Source organism: Phaenicophaeus curvirostris, chromosome Z (genome assembly GCF_032191515.1).
Source record: "Phaenicophaeus curvirostris isolate KB17595 chromosome Z, BPBGC_Pcur_1.0, whole genome shotgun sequence".
Taxonomy (NCBI): Eukaryota; Metazoa; Chordata; class Aves; order Cuculiformes; family Cuculidae; genus Phaenicophaeus; species Phaenicophaeus curvirostris.
In genome coordinates, this window is record NC_091431.1 from 15,358,451 (window position 1) to 15,375,878 (window position 17,428).

At 49.5% G+C, this 17,428-nt stretch overlaps 1 protein-coding gene across 4 annotated transcripts in view; it reads left to right on the plus strand.

The window, feature by feature from the left end:
• The window catches only part of PAX5 (paired box 5), a 141,999-nt gene extending 125,057 nt beyond the window's left edge, over positions 1-16,942 (plus strand). For all 4 annotated transcript variants that reach the window (XM_069881096.1, XM_069881098.1, XM_069881097.1 and 1 more), the window contains 2 exons: positions 9,137-9,223; positions 16,396-16,942. In XM_069881096.1, the coding sequence (XP_069737197.1) occupies positions 9,137-9,223; positions 16,396-16,472 (164 nt within the window). In that variant the 3' untranslated portion in view covers positions 16,473-16,942. The remainder of the gene's footprint in view (positions 1-9,136; positions 9,224-16,395) is intronic.
• Positions 16,943-17,428: the final 486 nt, after the last annotated feature.

Sequence of the window (17,428 nt, forward strand, 5' to 3'; positions counted from 1 at the left end):
CTGCTGATGGACCAAACCCCATGCCCTGGCTCCAAGCCACCAGCATCACCTTGGCCATTGGGGTGGGTTGCTGTGGTCGTGTCTGTAGGTCACTGCACATGAAGGGTACTGGAGGCATTTTAGGGTGCCAGCCGGGTTGTTCCTCCTGCTTTTGGAGAGAGAAACGAGCTTCCACATGCAGAAGGTGCTTCGCTGCTTGTGTTTGTCCAAGGAGGGTGTTGTGGGTGCCTGGAGACAGGGCACTGTTGATGCTGCCGGCCGTGGCAATTAACAGTCACTGCTGCACGTCTGGGCTCTTCTACCAATGAGCAGTACAGACACGTCTAATTAATTGTAGGGCACTAATTGCACTGCCTGGGATCCTGTGAGTGACTCTGTACCCATGGCTGGTCGGGCTCGTGCAGTGCACAGCAGCTCCAGGGGCTCTGTCTTGGCTACAGCTGGACAATTTTTGACATAGTTTTATTGTGTTGTGCTTGGAGAGCGCAGGTGGAGGCTTAGAGAGCTCATAACTTGCCATTTCTCCTTTGTTTTTCATTGAAAATTAAGAGGTGAGGATATTGTTCTGTGTAAGGGAAGTTTTACCTGGAGATCCTTTTTTGCTGAAATCTCTTGCTTTCTGTTTCATTCAACAAAAAAAAAGGAAAAAAAGAAAAATATTATTTGTACAGGAAGCTTTTCCATTTATTAGTTCTTTATTCACTTCTTTCCTGGGGGAATGGGTAAATTGCTGGTGAGCAAGGGTCCAGAGACTGGGATCAGCCCCCCATTTTCATAGAAGTAAAGAATCAAATAATCATTAGGTTGGAAAAGACCTTTGAGATCATCAAGTCCAACTGTACCTGTCTACTACTAAATCTTATCCTTAAGCTCTTCATCTATGTGCCTTTTAACACCTCCAGGCATGGTGACTTAAACACCTCCCCGGGCAGCCTCTGCCAGTGCTTGATAACCCTTTCGGTGAAGAAATGTTTCCTCATGTCCAATCTAAACTTCCCCTGACACAGCTTAAAGCCATTTTGATGCAGACGATCTCAGGCATTTTGAAAAGCACCTTTCTTCTTTCAAAACTGCTCACCGAAGAGGGTTTCTGAAACAGCATTTTTCAGTCCCCTGGGCAACGTTTCTGTTCCATTAAAGCTTCTTGCAACCACAAACTGTGGTGTCCCAGGCAATGTGCAAGCACGGGGCGTGTTTTTGTGTGATGCTGAACATCCTCTCACGTGGGCGTTTTTCCCATCTGTTGCTTGCAGCAGCCAGGTGTGAGGGTGGCATCAGTGCCAGAACTGCATACAGGGACCCCAGCCCTGGCTGCTGCTCCCTCCCAGAGGGACCTCGCTGCGGCAGTGACTGCCCTCACCTATGGGACCTGTAACTTGCCCTGCTGCTATTCCAATAATTCAACCTAGAGGAGGATTCCCAAGCCTGCCCTGCAAGGACTGACCTGTGGATGCTGCCTGTTGTCCTGGGATTTTCAGCTGGTTGTCATGTTGGGTATTTTCACTGGCATCAGCTGGGTAGAACATGATGGGCTTTTGCTATATATAATGCATTTTCTAGCTCAGCTTCTTCCCAAGGGGAACATTGTGCCTAAAATGCGTTGTATTTTGGAAATTTTCCCCCTTTTGTTCTTCTGGTTTTGTAGCCCATAGCTCAGTGCTTGGTCTAAAACAGGTAAATTAATGGCCAGATGTGCTTGGCCCACAGAGCAGAACGTGTTCACTGCCCTGTAGGACCTCTGCGGACAAGGGAAAGCCAAGGGACTGTGAGAAGACCTAGCAGGTTATTGGGGATCAGCCCATGGCAAGCCCTGTGTTCTGAATCCCCAGGTTAAATACAGCTTGTATTTACAGATTAGAGCATTATAAATTGCTGGATCTCCTCTTTGCTAACGAATGTTAAAATTGGAAGAAAGTCCAAGTTTCAATCAAAGCAAAAAAATGGCAATAAATATTACTTTGGGATGGATGAGAAGTTTTTAAATTCAGAGGTATGGTTTGTTTGGTGGATGATGACTTTTTGTTTCTTTTTTAATCTCACTGAACTCAATTTGAAAACTCAATATCTCTCTGAATTTAAAAGAAAAAGAAAATACTTCTTTGCAAGACGAAGATAATCATAGAATTGTTTGGTTGGAAAAGACCTTTGAGATCATCCCTGTCCACCACTAAACTAGATCCCTGAACACCTTATCTGCCCATCTTTTAAACCCCTCCAGGACAGGGACTCCACCACCTCCCTGGTCAGCAATTCCAGTGCCCAATAACCCTTTTGGTGAAGAAATTTTTGCTGAGGTCTAATATGATCCTGCCCTGGTGCAACTTGAAGCCAAACATCTGATTTTTTAAAAATAAAATTAAAATTAAGAGCTCTTCTTAAATGAAGGACTTTGACAGAGATGTCACAAATTTGAAAAAGTATCTTAGTGATGTAAAATCACGTTTTTTTGGTGTAAAAGCAAGTTTTAATTGAAAGATGTTTCCCACCTGCCCTGTACAGGGAGGAAACTTCTAAGGGAGTGAGTTTTGTGAGTTGAAGAGGCCACAGCTTCCTAGGCAGGGCTGCAGACCTCATTCTCTCTTGCTCTGAGCCACCACAATGGCATGGTGTGGAGAAGAAAAAATGCACTTTACTGAGGGGAAAAGACTCTGTAGAGAGGCCAGACCATTTTCCTTCTTTTCTAAGATCCCTCACACTTGTTTCTCCCTGTGGCTTTGCGTGGGATCCTGCCCAGGGCTGCTGGATCAGTACGGAATCTCTTGGGGAGTATGGTGAGAAGTGAATTCTCTTGCCATCCTGTGGTCTATGTCCTCGTCCAGCGCCCACAATGCCCGGCCATATTGCACACCTGGCTTTTGTGTGACAGATTTCAGGGCTGTGCTTGGATCACCGCTGTTTCACGGTGCACGTTGGTGATGTGCAGGCTGTGTGCACTCGCGTGGCTCAGTGCAGTGCTCAGCCCTACTCCCCATACAGCCAAGCACAGCTTAGCTACCAGGGTAATGACTGTTACTGGGATGCATGGAAGGAATTTATGATCCATGTGATTACTTCCACAAAAGAAAACGATAGAAAACAAATAGAAGTCATGAGAATGTTAATTTTAAAAGTTACAGTGAGGTCCTTTGCTGCAAGGGAAAGGTAGAGTTGCCTGTAGGCTCTGCTGGAAGGTTGGACTAGGGGGCAGAGGGGTTCATCCACAGGAGCCCAGTGTAGGAACAAGGACAACAGATTGGTTTTGAAATTACCCAGCACCCCAGCAAGAAATGGGCAAGGCATTGCTGTTCCTGGCCAGACCCTGACTTTTGTCCCAGAACCGTCTGTTCTCATCCTTTATGCAGCTGCATCTATCACATGCCATTTCCCTTGGCTTGTTTTGATGTTCTGTCAAATGGAAGGATGAAATAAGACACTGTCCTAAACCTGGTGTTTGGGTAGCCGAAAGACCCAGCTAATGGGGGCTGGGGACAAAAACAAGCAGCTGGAAGGGGTTTGACAGCAGGGAGAGCCAAGCTGTAGGGTTGTGGTCACTCTCTCTGTTGGGTGGTGGTGAATCCTGCTGGCACTTGCTGGGAGCTGCCCTGTGGTGGCTGCAGGGAGGAAGGCACGTTGATCACCAGCAGTCATCCTATGTTGCTACTCATCTCAAGGTCCTGATGATATTTCCCTGTCCCAAACGCATGTGCAAAAACTTGATGTGTGAGAAAACACAGTGAAAAATGCATGAACATTTGTCTGCCCTCTTGTAGCTGGTCCTAGTCGAGCTGTGCTGAGTCTGGAGCTTCTGATTCTTGGGATCTGCTGAGACTCTGGGGACTGGAGCAGTGTGCTGAAGTTGGAAGTGATGTATAAAACTTCATTGAGTATTTGTTCAAATTTTGCTTTTCAGCCCAAAGATACCAGCAACTGGGCAACAGCTTCTTCTGTTTGACTCTGCTGGTGGCTTCTGCTGGTGCAAAGTGCCATGCAGTCCTAAGAAGATGAGGCTGAAGGACAGATTAATTACTGTTGTGCTACCTAATGGGGCTGCAGCCAGGTGCTCTGCACACTGAAAAGTGACTGTGCAGTATTGGTGGCCAGGCTTGGAGCAGGGGCCCAGGGAAGATGTGAGATCTCCATCCTGGAGATGCCACACCTTGGCTGGACACGGCCTATGTCAAAGCTGGCCCTGCTTTGAGCAGAGGTTTGGAGCAAGTACCCACAAAGCTTCCATCTGATGTATGTTACGCTGTGGTTACCGCATCTGTGTTTAAGCAAGATTAGATGGCAAATAATTTACAACCTCCTCCCACTTGCTAAGTTCCAAAGCCAGCTGAGATTGACTCTGTGTCTGTCCTATTGTGCAGCTGGCCATCTGACAGCATCTGCTGTCCCTTCTGCCCCATCTTTCTGCCTTTTGGCAGGGGAGGAAGGTTTCCAGCACCCTCCTGCCTCAAGTCCAGCACTGGTTCATGGAGGTACCTGTGTCCTCGCTCATCCCCTCAAGGCCAGCTCCCTAAAACCACGGCAGTTTGAAGGACACCATGAAATCTCTTCACCTCTTGGCTCCCGAGATTTTCAAGCTCACACTTTTGACTTTTTCTGCACATCACAAAGGAAGCTTGCAGGAGGCTCACCTTAGAACCAAAACAGACTGGTAAACATGAGTTGACAATCCCCGGAGAAAATGCTGCAGAATGGATGAGGCAGCACTGCAGAGTGGATTATGCGGTTCTACTCATGCAGAGGGTCCATCCACCACCTTCAGACCCTGTTTAGAGCCAGCCCTGGGGCTCACCCCCTAGGCCAAGGGAGATATGCCTCTGTCCCACCATCTCAGGGTGGAGTGCATCTCCCAGGGCTTGCTACAGCCTTGTAACCACAGCGTTACTGGTAATCATAGAATCCTAGAATGGTTTGAGTTGGAAGGGACTATAAGATCATCTAAATCTAATGCCCCGGCTGTGGGCAGGGACACCTCCCACTACATCAGGCTGTTCAAGGCCCCATTCAACCTGGCCTTGAACACTTCCAGAGAGCCTCAGATGCAGCCATAACCTCCCTGGGCAACCTGTTCCAGTGCCTCACTACTCTGATTGTGAATCGTCCTTCTCTCTTTCCCTTCCCTCTGCCTCTGCGGGTGATGGGGCTTCTGACCCCTTTTGGGCTACAGCCACATAAGGCATCACCGCAGAGTGAAGAGAGTTCTGCGGTGAGAGGTGGGCTGACTCTGGCAGAAGCCCTTGGCTTGATGTCTTTGTGTCTCAGTAATGCCAGAGTTATGCAGGAGGGGGGTCATGTTTCCACCCCTTCCTCAGGGTACTGGCAGGCACCATGCACGTGTGTGCAACACACCGCACGTGTGCGTGCCGCTGGGTGAGCTCATTCGTTGCGGTTTTGAATGGGGCAAGGTCTGGCCGCTGAGCAGGGTTGTCAAGAAATGCGGCTGATGGACCTTGGAATATCTGGTGGAAATCACGAGGCATTCATGCAGCGTTCATTCATCTAGCTTAGTTCCACTTATAGCTGTACCATTTGTCTGCCCAAGTGCTGCGATGCTGGTAGCAGGGCTTGAGTCTTTCTCCCCCTCTTCTCCTCCCCCCTCCCCTCTCTCGTATTTCTTTTCTCTTGTTTTCCTTCCTGCCCCCCTTCTCTCTCTCTCTCTTTTTTCTCTCTGCAAGGCTGATGGATATGCAGAGTATGTTAAGAAGCAAGCAATACTGTCACCGAGCTGATGGTGCTCAGTGACTCCTCGAGCTCCTGGCTGGTCTGTACTGCAGGAGCTTGACACCCTGACCACTGAGGCATAAAAAACAGAGAATTGGAAGCCTCAGCCTGACAGGCACCAGAGCATCCCCCAGAGAGGGTCCACGATGTGTGTCTGTGTGCGAGTGTGGGGAGGAGGGCAGTGGGGATGGTGGGGGAGGAGAGCAAGGCAGGAGAGGCTGAAACAATGAAATGTCAACCCGTTCCCACCCGCAGCCCTGCCGCAGCGCTGATGAGCATTTAGAAAGTGATGCTGCCTGCTCAGTGGTGTGCACAGCATTGGCATGGGACAAACTGGGTCTGTGCAGCCTCAGGAGCATGGGAGAAAGGGGCAGAGGGTGGAAGGGGGTGGGAGGGAGAGAGAGTGGTGGAACAGCTGAAAATGAGGGGCAGTCCTGCTTTTGGGTGGGTATGGATGCCCTCCATCAGGGCACAGCTCTTGCAGGGATGCGCAGCTCTCTATGAGCTTCGTTCGAAGCCTGGGGCGCTACTGATGCAAGGAGGAGCTGGGTGGGCTCCACTCCAAACCCCGTGCAAATGACTTGAGGCCAGGTTCAGAGTCGGTCCTGTTTGCCCTGTCCCTCTGTCTGTGCACCCTACAGCTCCTGGCCAGGACACGGCAGTGAGACCCCATGCCATCGGCATATGTATGTCATGTTGGCCAGGCAGTGCAACTGTTTTGTGCTATTAAAGCAGGGGTAAAAGTCTGCATTTCTCACTGTCCTGTGGAAAGGAAGAAATGAAACTGCTGGGAAAGGTGGTGTGCGAGCCCATCCCCATAGAAAAGGCCCCCGCAGGATGAAGAGATTTTTTTCTGGCACACATTAGGCAGGAGGACCTGTCTGTGAGCCTTCAAGGGCTGGAAAAGATCACATCACTCACCCGTGAGGTCACCAGCCCGTTTACTGCCTAAGTGCTTTGCAGGCTTAGTGGGACAGAGCCAGGTCAGACTTGCTGGGCGCAGAGGGGATTTGGGAATGGGGAGAAGGAAGGAGGGTGCTGGCAGGGCAGACTGCTGTAAGTACAGCAGTGGACAGAAGAAGAAGGGGCCAGAGAGAAGCTGCTGTGTCCTGCTGGACAGAGCTTTCTCCCTGGCTGGTGGAAGGCAATGGGGACACCTTTGCCAGTGTCCCTTGTACCTTGGGTGACCCCTGACGTCTCTTCAGGTTTTGCAGTCTTCACCATGCCTCAGTCTTTTAGAGTGGGCACTATGATGGAGGTAACGTGCAGGTACTGAAGTCATCTATCATCCTTAAGGACCAGGAGCAGGGAGGAAATGTAGATACAAGATACTTCACTGGGAAGAAAGGTTTGAAAGCAGCTCCATTTTCCATAACTTGTGGTGAATTATCATTATTCCTTCGGGCAGTAGTGAAACCCTGCTCTGAGCTTATGAAGAAACTCGCTGGAGAGGGTCTGGAGCCTAGGGGTTCTGGGAGCAGTGAGGGCCCTGGAACTGTTTAGTCTGGAGAAGAGGCAGCAGGGACACTTCATTGTTCTCTGCAGCTCCCAGAAAGGAGGTTATGGTGAGGTAGGTGTTGATCTCTCCTCCCAAGGAACAAGTGATAGGATGAGAGGAAATGGTCTTAAGTTGTGCCAGAGGGGGTTCAGATCAGATATTAGGAAACATTTCTTCATGGAAAGGTCTGTCAACCCCTGGCAGAGGCTGCCCAGGACATTGGTGGAGTCTCCATCCCTGGTTGTGTCTAAAAACCATGTGTATGTGGTGCTCAGGGCCATGATGCAGTGGTAGAGTTGACTGTGTAGGTTTTATGGTTGGACTTGATTATCTTAAATTTTTTTTCCAACCCAGATGATTCTGTGATTTCGTGATTCTGATACAGCCACGCATGCTGAGCTGGAAGTGCTGCTGCTGGCTTCAGACCTTGTCTCAGTGCTCAGTCCCTGGATGCTGGGCCAGGGGTGGAGATATCAGGTCAAGGCTGGTGGGTGCAGTCCTGTGGGTCTGAAAGGCAGTGAGAAACAGGGAAGGGGTGTTAACAGAGACCTGTGATGGGTGGCTCTTGGTTCAGTGTGTTCACTGGCATCCTTTGAAACAGGCTGAGAGGCAGCTTCTTTTTGCTGAACCAACCTCATGGGGAGACCAAGCTATGCTGGACCAGATCCTTTATCTTGACTCCAACTTGTATTACCTCTGTAATATCCAGAAAATACCTTTGCTGGTGGCCCCAGTGTCTGCCAGGACTGCACAGGTATCACAGCCCACCATGCTGCCAAGCTGAGAGCTCCCCCTGACAGGCAACCCCACCAGTCACCTGAGCATCATCCCCTCACCCCTGCGTCACCAGCTCACCTAAATCTTGTCCTGAGTGAGGAGGCCACTCATGGGCTCCAGGAGACAAACTTGGTCCCCAGGGTGGGTGTGTGGGCTGTGCCAGCCTGGGATGCGGCTGAAGATGCAGCAGCAGGGTCTGCGGCTCCGCTAAAGTATTGGCACCCTGGAGCACAGGGCAGGGACCACACCAGCACCGAGGAACAGTGCAGGCAAGGGTCTCAGTGAGCATCTTCTGCTGCAGCCTGGCAGCTCTCTCCTCTTGCCGTGGGAAGCCTAATCTTTCTCCTGCCCTGCTGTGTGGAGTGTGCGTATGTTTGTGCGTATGTTTGTTCCTAATAAATTAGCAGCAGAGTTAGTATTTGTACAGTGATGGAGCTGGGTGCCCTGCCCAAGGTCAGAAACCCATGGTGCAAGGCTCTGGACTGAAGAGCCTACGGCTGAGGTATGAAACAAGAGGTGACATGTGAAGAGAACAAACTAATAGGGAGAGTGGGAGCTGGTGAGGAGACAATAGCAGTAACTCTTTGAGTCTCCTCTGTGTCTTTGGAGGGTTTCAAAGCCATCTGGAACTCTGCCTGCAAGCATCCCTCTCCTTGGGTTGCAGTGATGGGTGGGCAACTGGAACTGACACCATGTTCTCCTGGAGAGCATGGAAGGGTATCCGGTATCTAGAAGATGAGCTGGTTCATCTTCTCCTGGGGCAGAAGGCTTGTCTGAACAGCCCTGCCCTTGTACTGTGCCTCCTGCCCTGAGTGCTGTAGGACTGTGGAGCAGAGGGCCAGCCCCATTGGTGTCCCAGGCTCCTCTCCATCCCTCCTGGCCATTTCAATCCTGTAGCACAGGCTGCCTGAGAAAGTCCCACCAGCACAGCAGTCCTGGGCTGCAATACAAAAAGAACATGTAAAAGGCAGCTGCACTGGTTTATTTAATAATTCACCCACCTGTACTGGCCCTCCTCAAAGAGGGTGGCCAGCAGGACTTTGCTGAGGCCGGCACAGGAGCACAGTATGCGCTGAATAGCTCCTCTTCTCAGCGGCAGTAACTGTAGCCTCAAATCAAATGATCTTTTGTTTTGTCTTTCTCTCTTTAACTTAGGGAGCGAGTTTTCTGGGAGCCCATACAGCCACCCACAATACTCAACGTACAATGACTCCTGGAGGTTTCCCAACCCTGGACTCCTGGGTAAGTCAACGTCACCACCGCGGGGCCTTAGTGCAAGCTGTGCCCTGTTTGCAGCCCTGTGGTTATCTTCCACTGCTGGGGAGGCTGGATACATGTCCTGGTGTGGTACTGAGTCACTGTGCTCGACCCTTGTGCAGGGTTGCAGGTCTCCATCGTGGTGCACAAATACTCTTGGTTCCATTTGCCAGCAAGAAGCCCCAACGAAACCTCTTGTCCTCCCTTTTCGGCCCCATAAAATCCTTCCAGAGTCACAGAGTGTTGTGGAAGAGCAGGATTCCCATTTTTTTGAGGGTAAGGAGTTCTGTTGAGACAAAACTTAGGTCTTCTGGTTGCTCACAGTTGAATGTGAGCCTCATCGCTCCCCACGCTGTTGTTTCTTGCTCGTTCAAGCCCTTTGTGCTTCTCCCCAACCTCGCGTTGTGTTTGCTCCCCAGTGGAGTGTTCTCCTGATCTGTCCCTCCTCTGCAAGGGACCGCTGCACCCATGCAGCCTCGCTGATGCCAGCGTGGTCCCTACGAGGGTGGGGGCGGGGCAGGAGCCCCACGGCTCATGCAGGATCATGGACCTCATGTGAAGGATAAACAATCCATTTTACACCACTGTCAAAAGCTGGCCCACTTTGACCTTATATACATGTAGCATGCAGTAATTAGAATTTTTCCCTGCATAATTTGCATGGATGAGGTAAGTAAAATACCAATTAATTGTCATCTCTCAACACAGGAGTAGCATGCCTTAGAGATTTCTGGATTTATGGATGACAGGGCTGTTATATGTGACCTCCAGCAGTGAAATAATTTTGAATTTTTGTCATACTTTTTTCATCCAGTTTCTTTGTTTTAAGTAATTGAGTCCCCATGTAATTGAGCCACCCAGCCTGTATTCATCATGGTTCTTGTCCTTAAACAAATCCTCGGGGAGCAATAGACAGCCTCTGCCTCTCATGCCATGGTGCTGGTATAATGCTGCTATTTGCTGTGCCACATTTAAGGGTTTGTTAGCGCCTCCATCATAAATCAGCGGGCAGATCTTCGGCTAATATGGATGGGCATAGCTGCACAAAGCCAGGGGAGTCCCTGTGCTTAAACCCGCAGTTTCCATGGCCACAGCCAGCAGCACCAGTGGGTTTTGGCTTGGCCATGTGGGGAAGATGCTTTAGTCAGGGAGGGAAAGCATGTGCTGCGCTTTCTTCATCCCTGATTTTGCAACTCCTTTGGAAGCAGATCTGCTTGAGCAAAGCTTTGCTGAGTGGACAGTCTTGGGAAGCCAGGGTTTAGGTGAATTTATGAATTTTGCTTGCAAACCGGTGAAGAAACTGGCAGAATATCAAACATAAATGAAAACTCAGCCCCAGCCCTGCCTTTCTTTGTGGAGAGAGGGCTTTACATGAGGTGCCTGGTCTGCGTACCATGCTACTGCCTGTGGACATTCAATTCCATGAGGGACCATGTGCACATTGGAGCTGCACCAAAGCCATCCTGGGGCTCTGTGCTGCCCTGCAGGAATGGGCACTGGTTCTTTGACAGCAGCAGCAGCAGGTTCTGCCCACCTTCCATCAGCAGTTTCTGCCCACCACCTTCCTTTGGGCAAGCTCTGAGCCTGCTGACCAGAGTCCATCCCTGTAGTGCTCCAAAGGTGTCTGAGATTGGGAGCTCTGGGTCAGGAGAAGACTTCAAAGCAGAGGCTGGTCAGGAGCCAGGCACGTGCTGCTAGGACACCTTTGACCAGTGCTATTCCCTTTTATAACCTGTTCTTCCTCTTTTTCTTGTTTCTTTTCCTGATGATACTTTCTGGGGGCAAATTCCATCTCGTCTTTGACCATGTGGGAGGTATACTGTACCAGCACAGCTGAAAGGACCTCGTGCTCCAGGCAGCACGGCTCATGCCTTGGGCTAGCAAGAGTTTGTGGGGCAGTATTTTCTCTGCAGTGTGCTGTGAATACGTGTTTGAATGAGGCAAGGGCAAAAGAATCCGGATGCTACCATTTTCCTTCAGAAACTACAATTTTATTGAATATTGTATGTTTCACAATATGACAACCATGCTGGCTTTTTTTTTTTTTTTCTTCCTGAGGGGAGTTGTTTAAATATATAATCCTGGCTTCCTTGTTTTTAGCCTCCTTGAAACACTTTGATGAAATACTTTGCTCAGGGACTTGGTTTAGTGGTTGATAGGAACAGTTGGGCTTGATGACCCTGGAGGTCTTTTCCAACCTTGTGATTCTGTGATTCTGTTTTGATATTTTCAGAATCTGATGTTTCAGTAAACATGGAGTCAGTCATTGCACAGGTAGCTTTGCGTTGCTTTGGGTGTGCAGTGACACCTTGATTTAGCGTTAAAAGCCTGGAAGTTTTGATGCCTCAAAATGGAAAAGAAATGGGGAATTTTGTTCTGCAGCAAGACCTAAGGACGAACTTACCATTCCAGTTCAGCCTGGTCTCAAAACTAGGAGAGATAGAGTCTTCTGGAAGAGCAATCCCCTTATCTGACCACTGGTGGTTTTAAAATGCCCATTCTTCAGTGTTCCAAGTGACAGGGGACAGGACAAGGGGCAATGGCCTCAAGTTCTGCCAGGGGAGGTTTAGGCTGGACATTAGGAAAAAATATTTCACAGAAAGGGTCATTGGGCACTGGCAGAGGCTGCCCAGGGAGGTAGTTGAGTCACCTTCCCTGGAGGTGTTTAAGGCACGGGTGGACGAGGTGCTAAGGGACATGGTTTAGTGTTTGATAGGAATGGTTGGACTCGATGATCCGGTGGGTCTCTTCCAACCTGGTTATTCTATGATTCTATGAACTTCTGCATGGTTGATTGCTGGTGTAGCAACTCTCTGTGCTTCTCAAGTACCCTGTGGGTACCATGCAGGAGCTGGGCAGTGAGGTCTTGATGAGCTGAACCTTGGGATTCCTATAATTTCAAGCCAAAAATGCACCAAAAAGCAAAATAGTGGTGGATTTGGAAAGGCGTTTATTAGAAGTGTGAGAAACGCTCATGAGTCAAATGGGTAAACTGAGGCACACATCTTGGGAAGCAGCATTAATTATTTATTAATTTGTGATTGCAATCGCAGGAGCAAATCCTTCTGATAAGGCTCCAGGAGACCCTGTGAGGTCCAGGCACAGCTGTAGGACCAGAGCAAGAATGTCTCTATGTTTGGCTGTACGCTGTGGGTCAGACACATCTCTCATGCCCTAAAGAGATATCACTTATCCGCAGTTCTGCCTCTGTTCCAGGGAGTCTGATCCTGTACCCCTTTCTTCCTCTGTGCCTGCTAACCCCACTGCTAATCCAGGGCAAGGAGAAGTCTGTGGCAGAGCTTTAAAATCCTGATCCAAGTCTCCTTGCACATCCGGAAGGCTCTGTGTGATGAGACACAGTGGAGGGGAGGTTAATTTAAGCTATATCCAGGATGCTTCCACTCTTCTCAGGAGCATACGTGAGTGCGCTCAGTAATTTTCTCATGAGAGCAAGCTCTGGCAGCTTCAGCCTCAAAGCAGAAACCTTGACAAAATTAATCAGGACTGGTACATGGACTGACACAGTTTGTTTTACTAAGTCCCACTCCCTTCACCGGGATGAAAGTGTAATACTGTAAGCACTTACCAGTGCCTACGTTCAATTAATTCCCTGTGCTGGCAAGGAGGAATTGCACTGCAGCAATCACACCGGGCTGAGACCTGTGAAGAGGAGCTAAAAGGAGAGATGCTGTGATTTGCAAGTGGCAGGAAGAAATGAGGCTCAGGCTGAAAAATGATTTTTGGAGGGAACAAAGAGAATAGGAACAGAGGGAGATGAGAATGGTGAAAAGGCTTTGGTCGTTAGTCCTTGGTCTTTTTCCTGTGAGAATGGACCTGCAGTGAGAGATGTGAGCTGGTGTCTCCTGGACGGGCTGGACTGATGGACCAAGGTCAATAGTATGAGATTCAACACTGTCAAGTGCTGGGTGCTGCACTTGAGACACAACAACCCCATGCAGCTCCAGGCTTTGGGAAGAGCAGCTGTAAAGCTGCTGAGTGGAAAAGGACCTAAGGATGCTGGTCCACAGTGGCTGAACATGAGCCAGCAGTGGCCCAGGTGGGCAAGAAGGCCAACGACATCCTGACTTGGATCAGTCCTGGTGTGGCCAGCAGGATCAGAGAAAGGATTGTAGCCCTAGACCTGGCACTGGTGAGGCTGCACCTTGAATCCTGGCTTCAGTTTTGGGCCTCTCACTCCCAAGAAGGACATTTAGGGGATGGAGCACATCCAGAGAAGGGGAAAGGTCTGGAGCCCAGGGCTTTTGGGAGCAGCTGAGGGATGTAGGAGGTTTAATCTGAAGAAAAGTAGGCTGAGGAGAGACCTCATCGCTTTCTGGAGCTCCCTGAAAGGAGATTGTGGTAAGATGGGTGTTGGTCTCTTCTCCCAAGTAATAAGTGATAGGATGAGAGGAAATGGCCTCAAGTTGCACCAGGGGAGGTTCAGATTGGATATTAGAAAGAAAAGCTTCATGGAAAGGGTTGTGAATTCCTGGCAGAGGCCGCCCAGGACAGTGGTAGAGTTTCCATCCCAGGAGGTGTTCAAAAGGCAAGTAGCCATGGCACTTTACAACATGGTTCAGTTGGCCCAGTGGTTGATGGTTGGACTGGATGATCTTAGAGGTCTTTTCCAGCCTTCGTGATTCTATGAGTCCATGCGAAGGCAGGACTCTGCTCCTGGCACGCAGGTGGTGGGGAGTGGCTGTCTTGCTGCATCAGAGCACTGGCTGCTCCCCATTGACCCTTCTGGTGCTCTCCACTGCCCTTCACCAGGCGACCCGCCTTTGTCTGCCCCTGCTGCCCTAGGAACTGATGCAACCTGATGACTGTGCTCCCATCTGTGCTGGGGCAGTCCCGAATGCTGTGCCCTGTAGCTTTTGTGAAAGTGGAGACAAACAAAATGCAATCCTTCAGCGTGGTCAGCAGAAACAAGGGTGGAAGAGGAAACCAGGTACCTGCTGCAGCTCTGTGGTGTCTTCCTGCCATATCATCCCATCCTCAGCCCATTGGCACCCTCACCCAGCTCTGCGGCAGGGTCACAGCAGCCTCTGCTGTGTGAAGTGGCTCAGTCCTGCCCCAGTCACAGCCAGAGTGAGGACAGACCCCGAGTTTCCAGAGGGGTGTGCTCGAAAGAGGATGCAAACACTGGCTGCTCACGTGGTGTCAGGCTTGGTGGCTGTGGCAAGTGTCCTACATCTCAGAGTGAGAAGCAGGGGCTGAGAAAAGGGCATCTTTTTTAATTTCTGCCCACTCTGCTGTGAAAACACGCTTTCTCCACGGTGCTGGAAGTGCTACAGCACCAGGATGTGCAGGAAGACATGCACACAAGCGTATGGGAAGCAAGTACTTTTTGAGGTGTTCCAAAAATGTGTAGATGTACGGCTGTGGGACATGGTTTAGTAGGCAAGTCGGTGTTGTGTTGATGGTTGGATTGGATGGTCTTAGAGGTCTTTTCCAACTTTAACAACTCTGTGATTCTCATATGCATGTCTGGGGCTCAGTCCATCACTGCCAGTGTGTTCTGGCACATGCACTGGTATAGAGCCTGCTCAACTCGCACACACCAAGAGTGGCTATCAACCATGCAATCTAACAAAGAAAAACAATTCAATTTCATGCTGGCTTGTTGCAATAACTTCTTTACCATTTCTGCTTATTGCGTTCGGCTTAATGCTGCTTGTGGTGGGTTTTGTTGGACATGACATCTGTGCTTCTGCCCCGACATGGTCCTTGCATGCTGCTGGGAGGGTTCACTTGCTGGGGACGCCTGCACCATCGCAGTGCTGCAGCTGACGGTGCCAGCACAGCACCATGTGAGGGCAGGGCTTGGAGCTGGTCAATTAGGATTAGATTCAGTTCTTCTGTGGGGTTCTGTGAACAGATTAGAGAACAAGTAGGCGCCAGAAATGACTGTGTCAAGAAATAAATTGATGATGGTATGAATTAGAAAGGAAAAACGACAGAAGGACGAACAAGTCTGTTCTGGATGGGGGTCTGGTGACAGGGAGGGAGAGTGAATGCTTTGTGATGTGAAGTTTTCATTTTTCACTTTAAATGCAAGCTTTTTTTGATTTCACTGCTGGAAGGTGAACTGGAAAAATCAAACTCAAGAGAAGCTGTAGGCCTTTGGAAAGCATGAGAGACATATTGGGCATTGGTTGCTCCGCTGTGTCAGAACAGCAGAAGAGGGACGGGGAAAAACAAAGGCTCTGATCCGCAAAAGACCTTCTTTACCCTAAAACCTCAGGAAGTGCTGCTTCTGGCTCTGATGGGCCCACCCATTGCTTAGTGTGAAATTGTTCGGTGCCTCTGGATCCCTTCCGTGGATTTCCCACCCCTCTTCCTGATCTGAGCTGCCGTGAACAGGCACTGGTGCTGGTGCCAGTGCTGGCAGGAACCAGGATCTCTGCTAGTGGTCATGCCTGGAGCTGGCCACCAACCCCACCCCCTGCTCCCCACTAACCTCCTGGTGCTGTGGTAAGTCAGGACAGCAGCTCCACCCAGCTCCTTGTGGACCTATGAAATATGTTGAACGCTTGGGGATTCAACCTTCTCTGCATTCCAAAAAGAGGGGAAAAATAGAGATGTCAAGGTGCTGTAATGTGTTTTGGCTGGAAGACTTTGACTGGCCATTCTGAGAAGCAATTCACTTTTTGCATTAAATGAATGAAATTAATCATAGTATCATGGAATTGTAGAATTGTTTGGTTGGAAAAGTCCAACCATCCCTGTCCACTACTAAACTGTATCCCTGAGAACCTATTCTGCCCATCTTTTAAACCCCTTAAGGGATGGTGACTCCGCTAGCTCCCTGGGCAGCCCCTGCCAGTGCCTGAGAAGCCTTGCAATGAAGGAATTTTTCCCAATATCCAATCTAAATCTCCCCTGGCATGACCATTCCCTCTCATCCTATCCCTTCTCACCATGTAATGTTTTTAGTGGAGGCAGGAAACTGTGTATCTTCAGCTGGCAAAAATGCAAAGCAATGATAGCACCATTCTCAGGCAGAACACATGAATGCGATTTTTATTCTAATTACCCAGTCCTCACTGCTGTGAGTCTGCGCTCAGGCTGTGGAGCTCTGTGCTGCCCGTGTCAGCATGCTGCAAGCTGGCACCTTTCCACCTTTGTCTTGCTCATGGTCCTCTCTTCTCTGGCAGGCTCCCCGTACTACTACAGCGCTGCAGCCCGCGGGGCAGCCCCGCCAGCGGCTGCCGCTGCCTACGACCGCCACTGACGCCGGAGCCCCGGGCGCTAGCGCTGACCACATGCACCGCCTGCGACAACCCACCACAAGTCACCTTGCTGCAGCCACACCAGCCACGCTGCAAGGGTATGGAGAAAGTACCTAAGTAGGAACATGTTCATTGGAAATTTTGCTCTTTAAGCTTGGCAAACTGATTTATTGTTGTATTCTTAAATCCGGTTGTGTGGACTGGGTCTCAAATCAAACAAAGAAGCAGGGGGATGCGGTTCTCCTGACACTCTGTGTGATGAAGAATGCGTGGTAGCTCCGTGTCCGTTGCAGCCGGCTGGCTACCGCTCTACTCGCCTGTGGGTGCCATGGCTGTATCTGGGGATAAGGAAGAGGTGTGAGCAGCCTCCCTGGGGCAGCTTCCTCTTGCTGCACACTGAAACAGGCTGTGAGACTCAAGGCAATTTTCTCAGTTTTATTATTTTATTTCTTTTATAGTTGTTTTCTTTTATGTTGGCAAAGAAAAAAAGTCAGTCTGCTCAATTTTACACAACCACCATTGTAAATACTCGCTTATTTGTTTTACTATGAGTGGCTTAAGCATAAGCAGCAAAGTTGTAAAAATATGAACTCAAAACACACCTGAAAGTGTGTTTTGAAACTGGTGCACTGATTCAAAGAATTTGGTAAGCTTTAAGCAACTTTGAACCAGGTTAACACTCATCATGGCTGTGTTTTGGGCTGATGTTATTTGTGTGTAGAGCATCCTGTCTGACAGTCGTGTGCAATCATGCTGTACGCTGGTATCAAACACATGGGCAACTGAAGACAGGGGCTGTTTTGTGACATTTTACCACTTAGTATTCATTTATGTTCATTTGTCATCATAATGAGCACTGAAACAAATTCTCTGGCTTCACGTTAAGCAGCATCCAAGAAGGAATTCCTAAATAATAGCTGACACCTTGTGTACATCTCAATAGGTTGTGTGCTAAAAC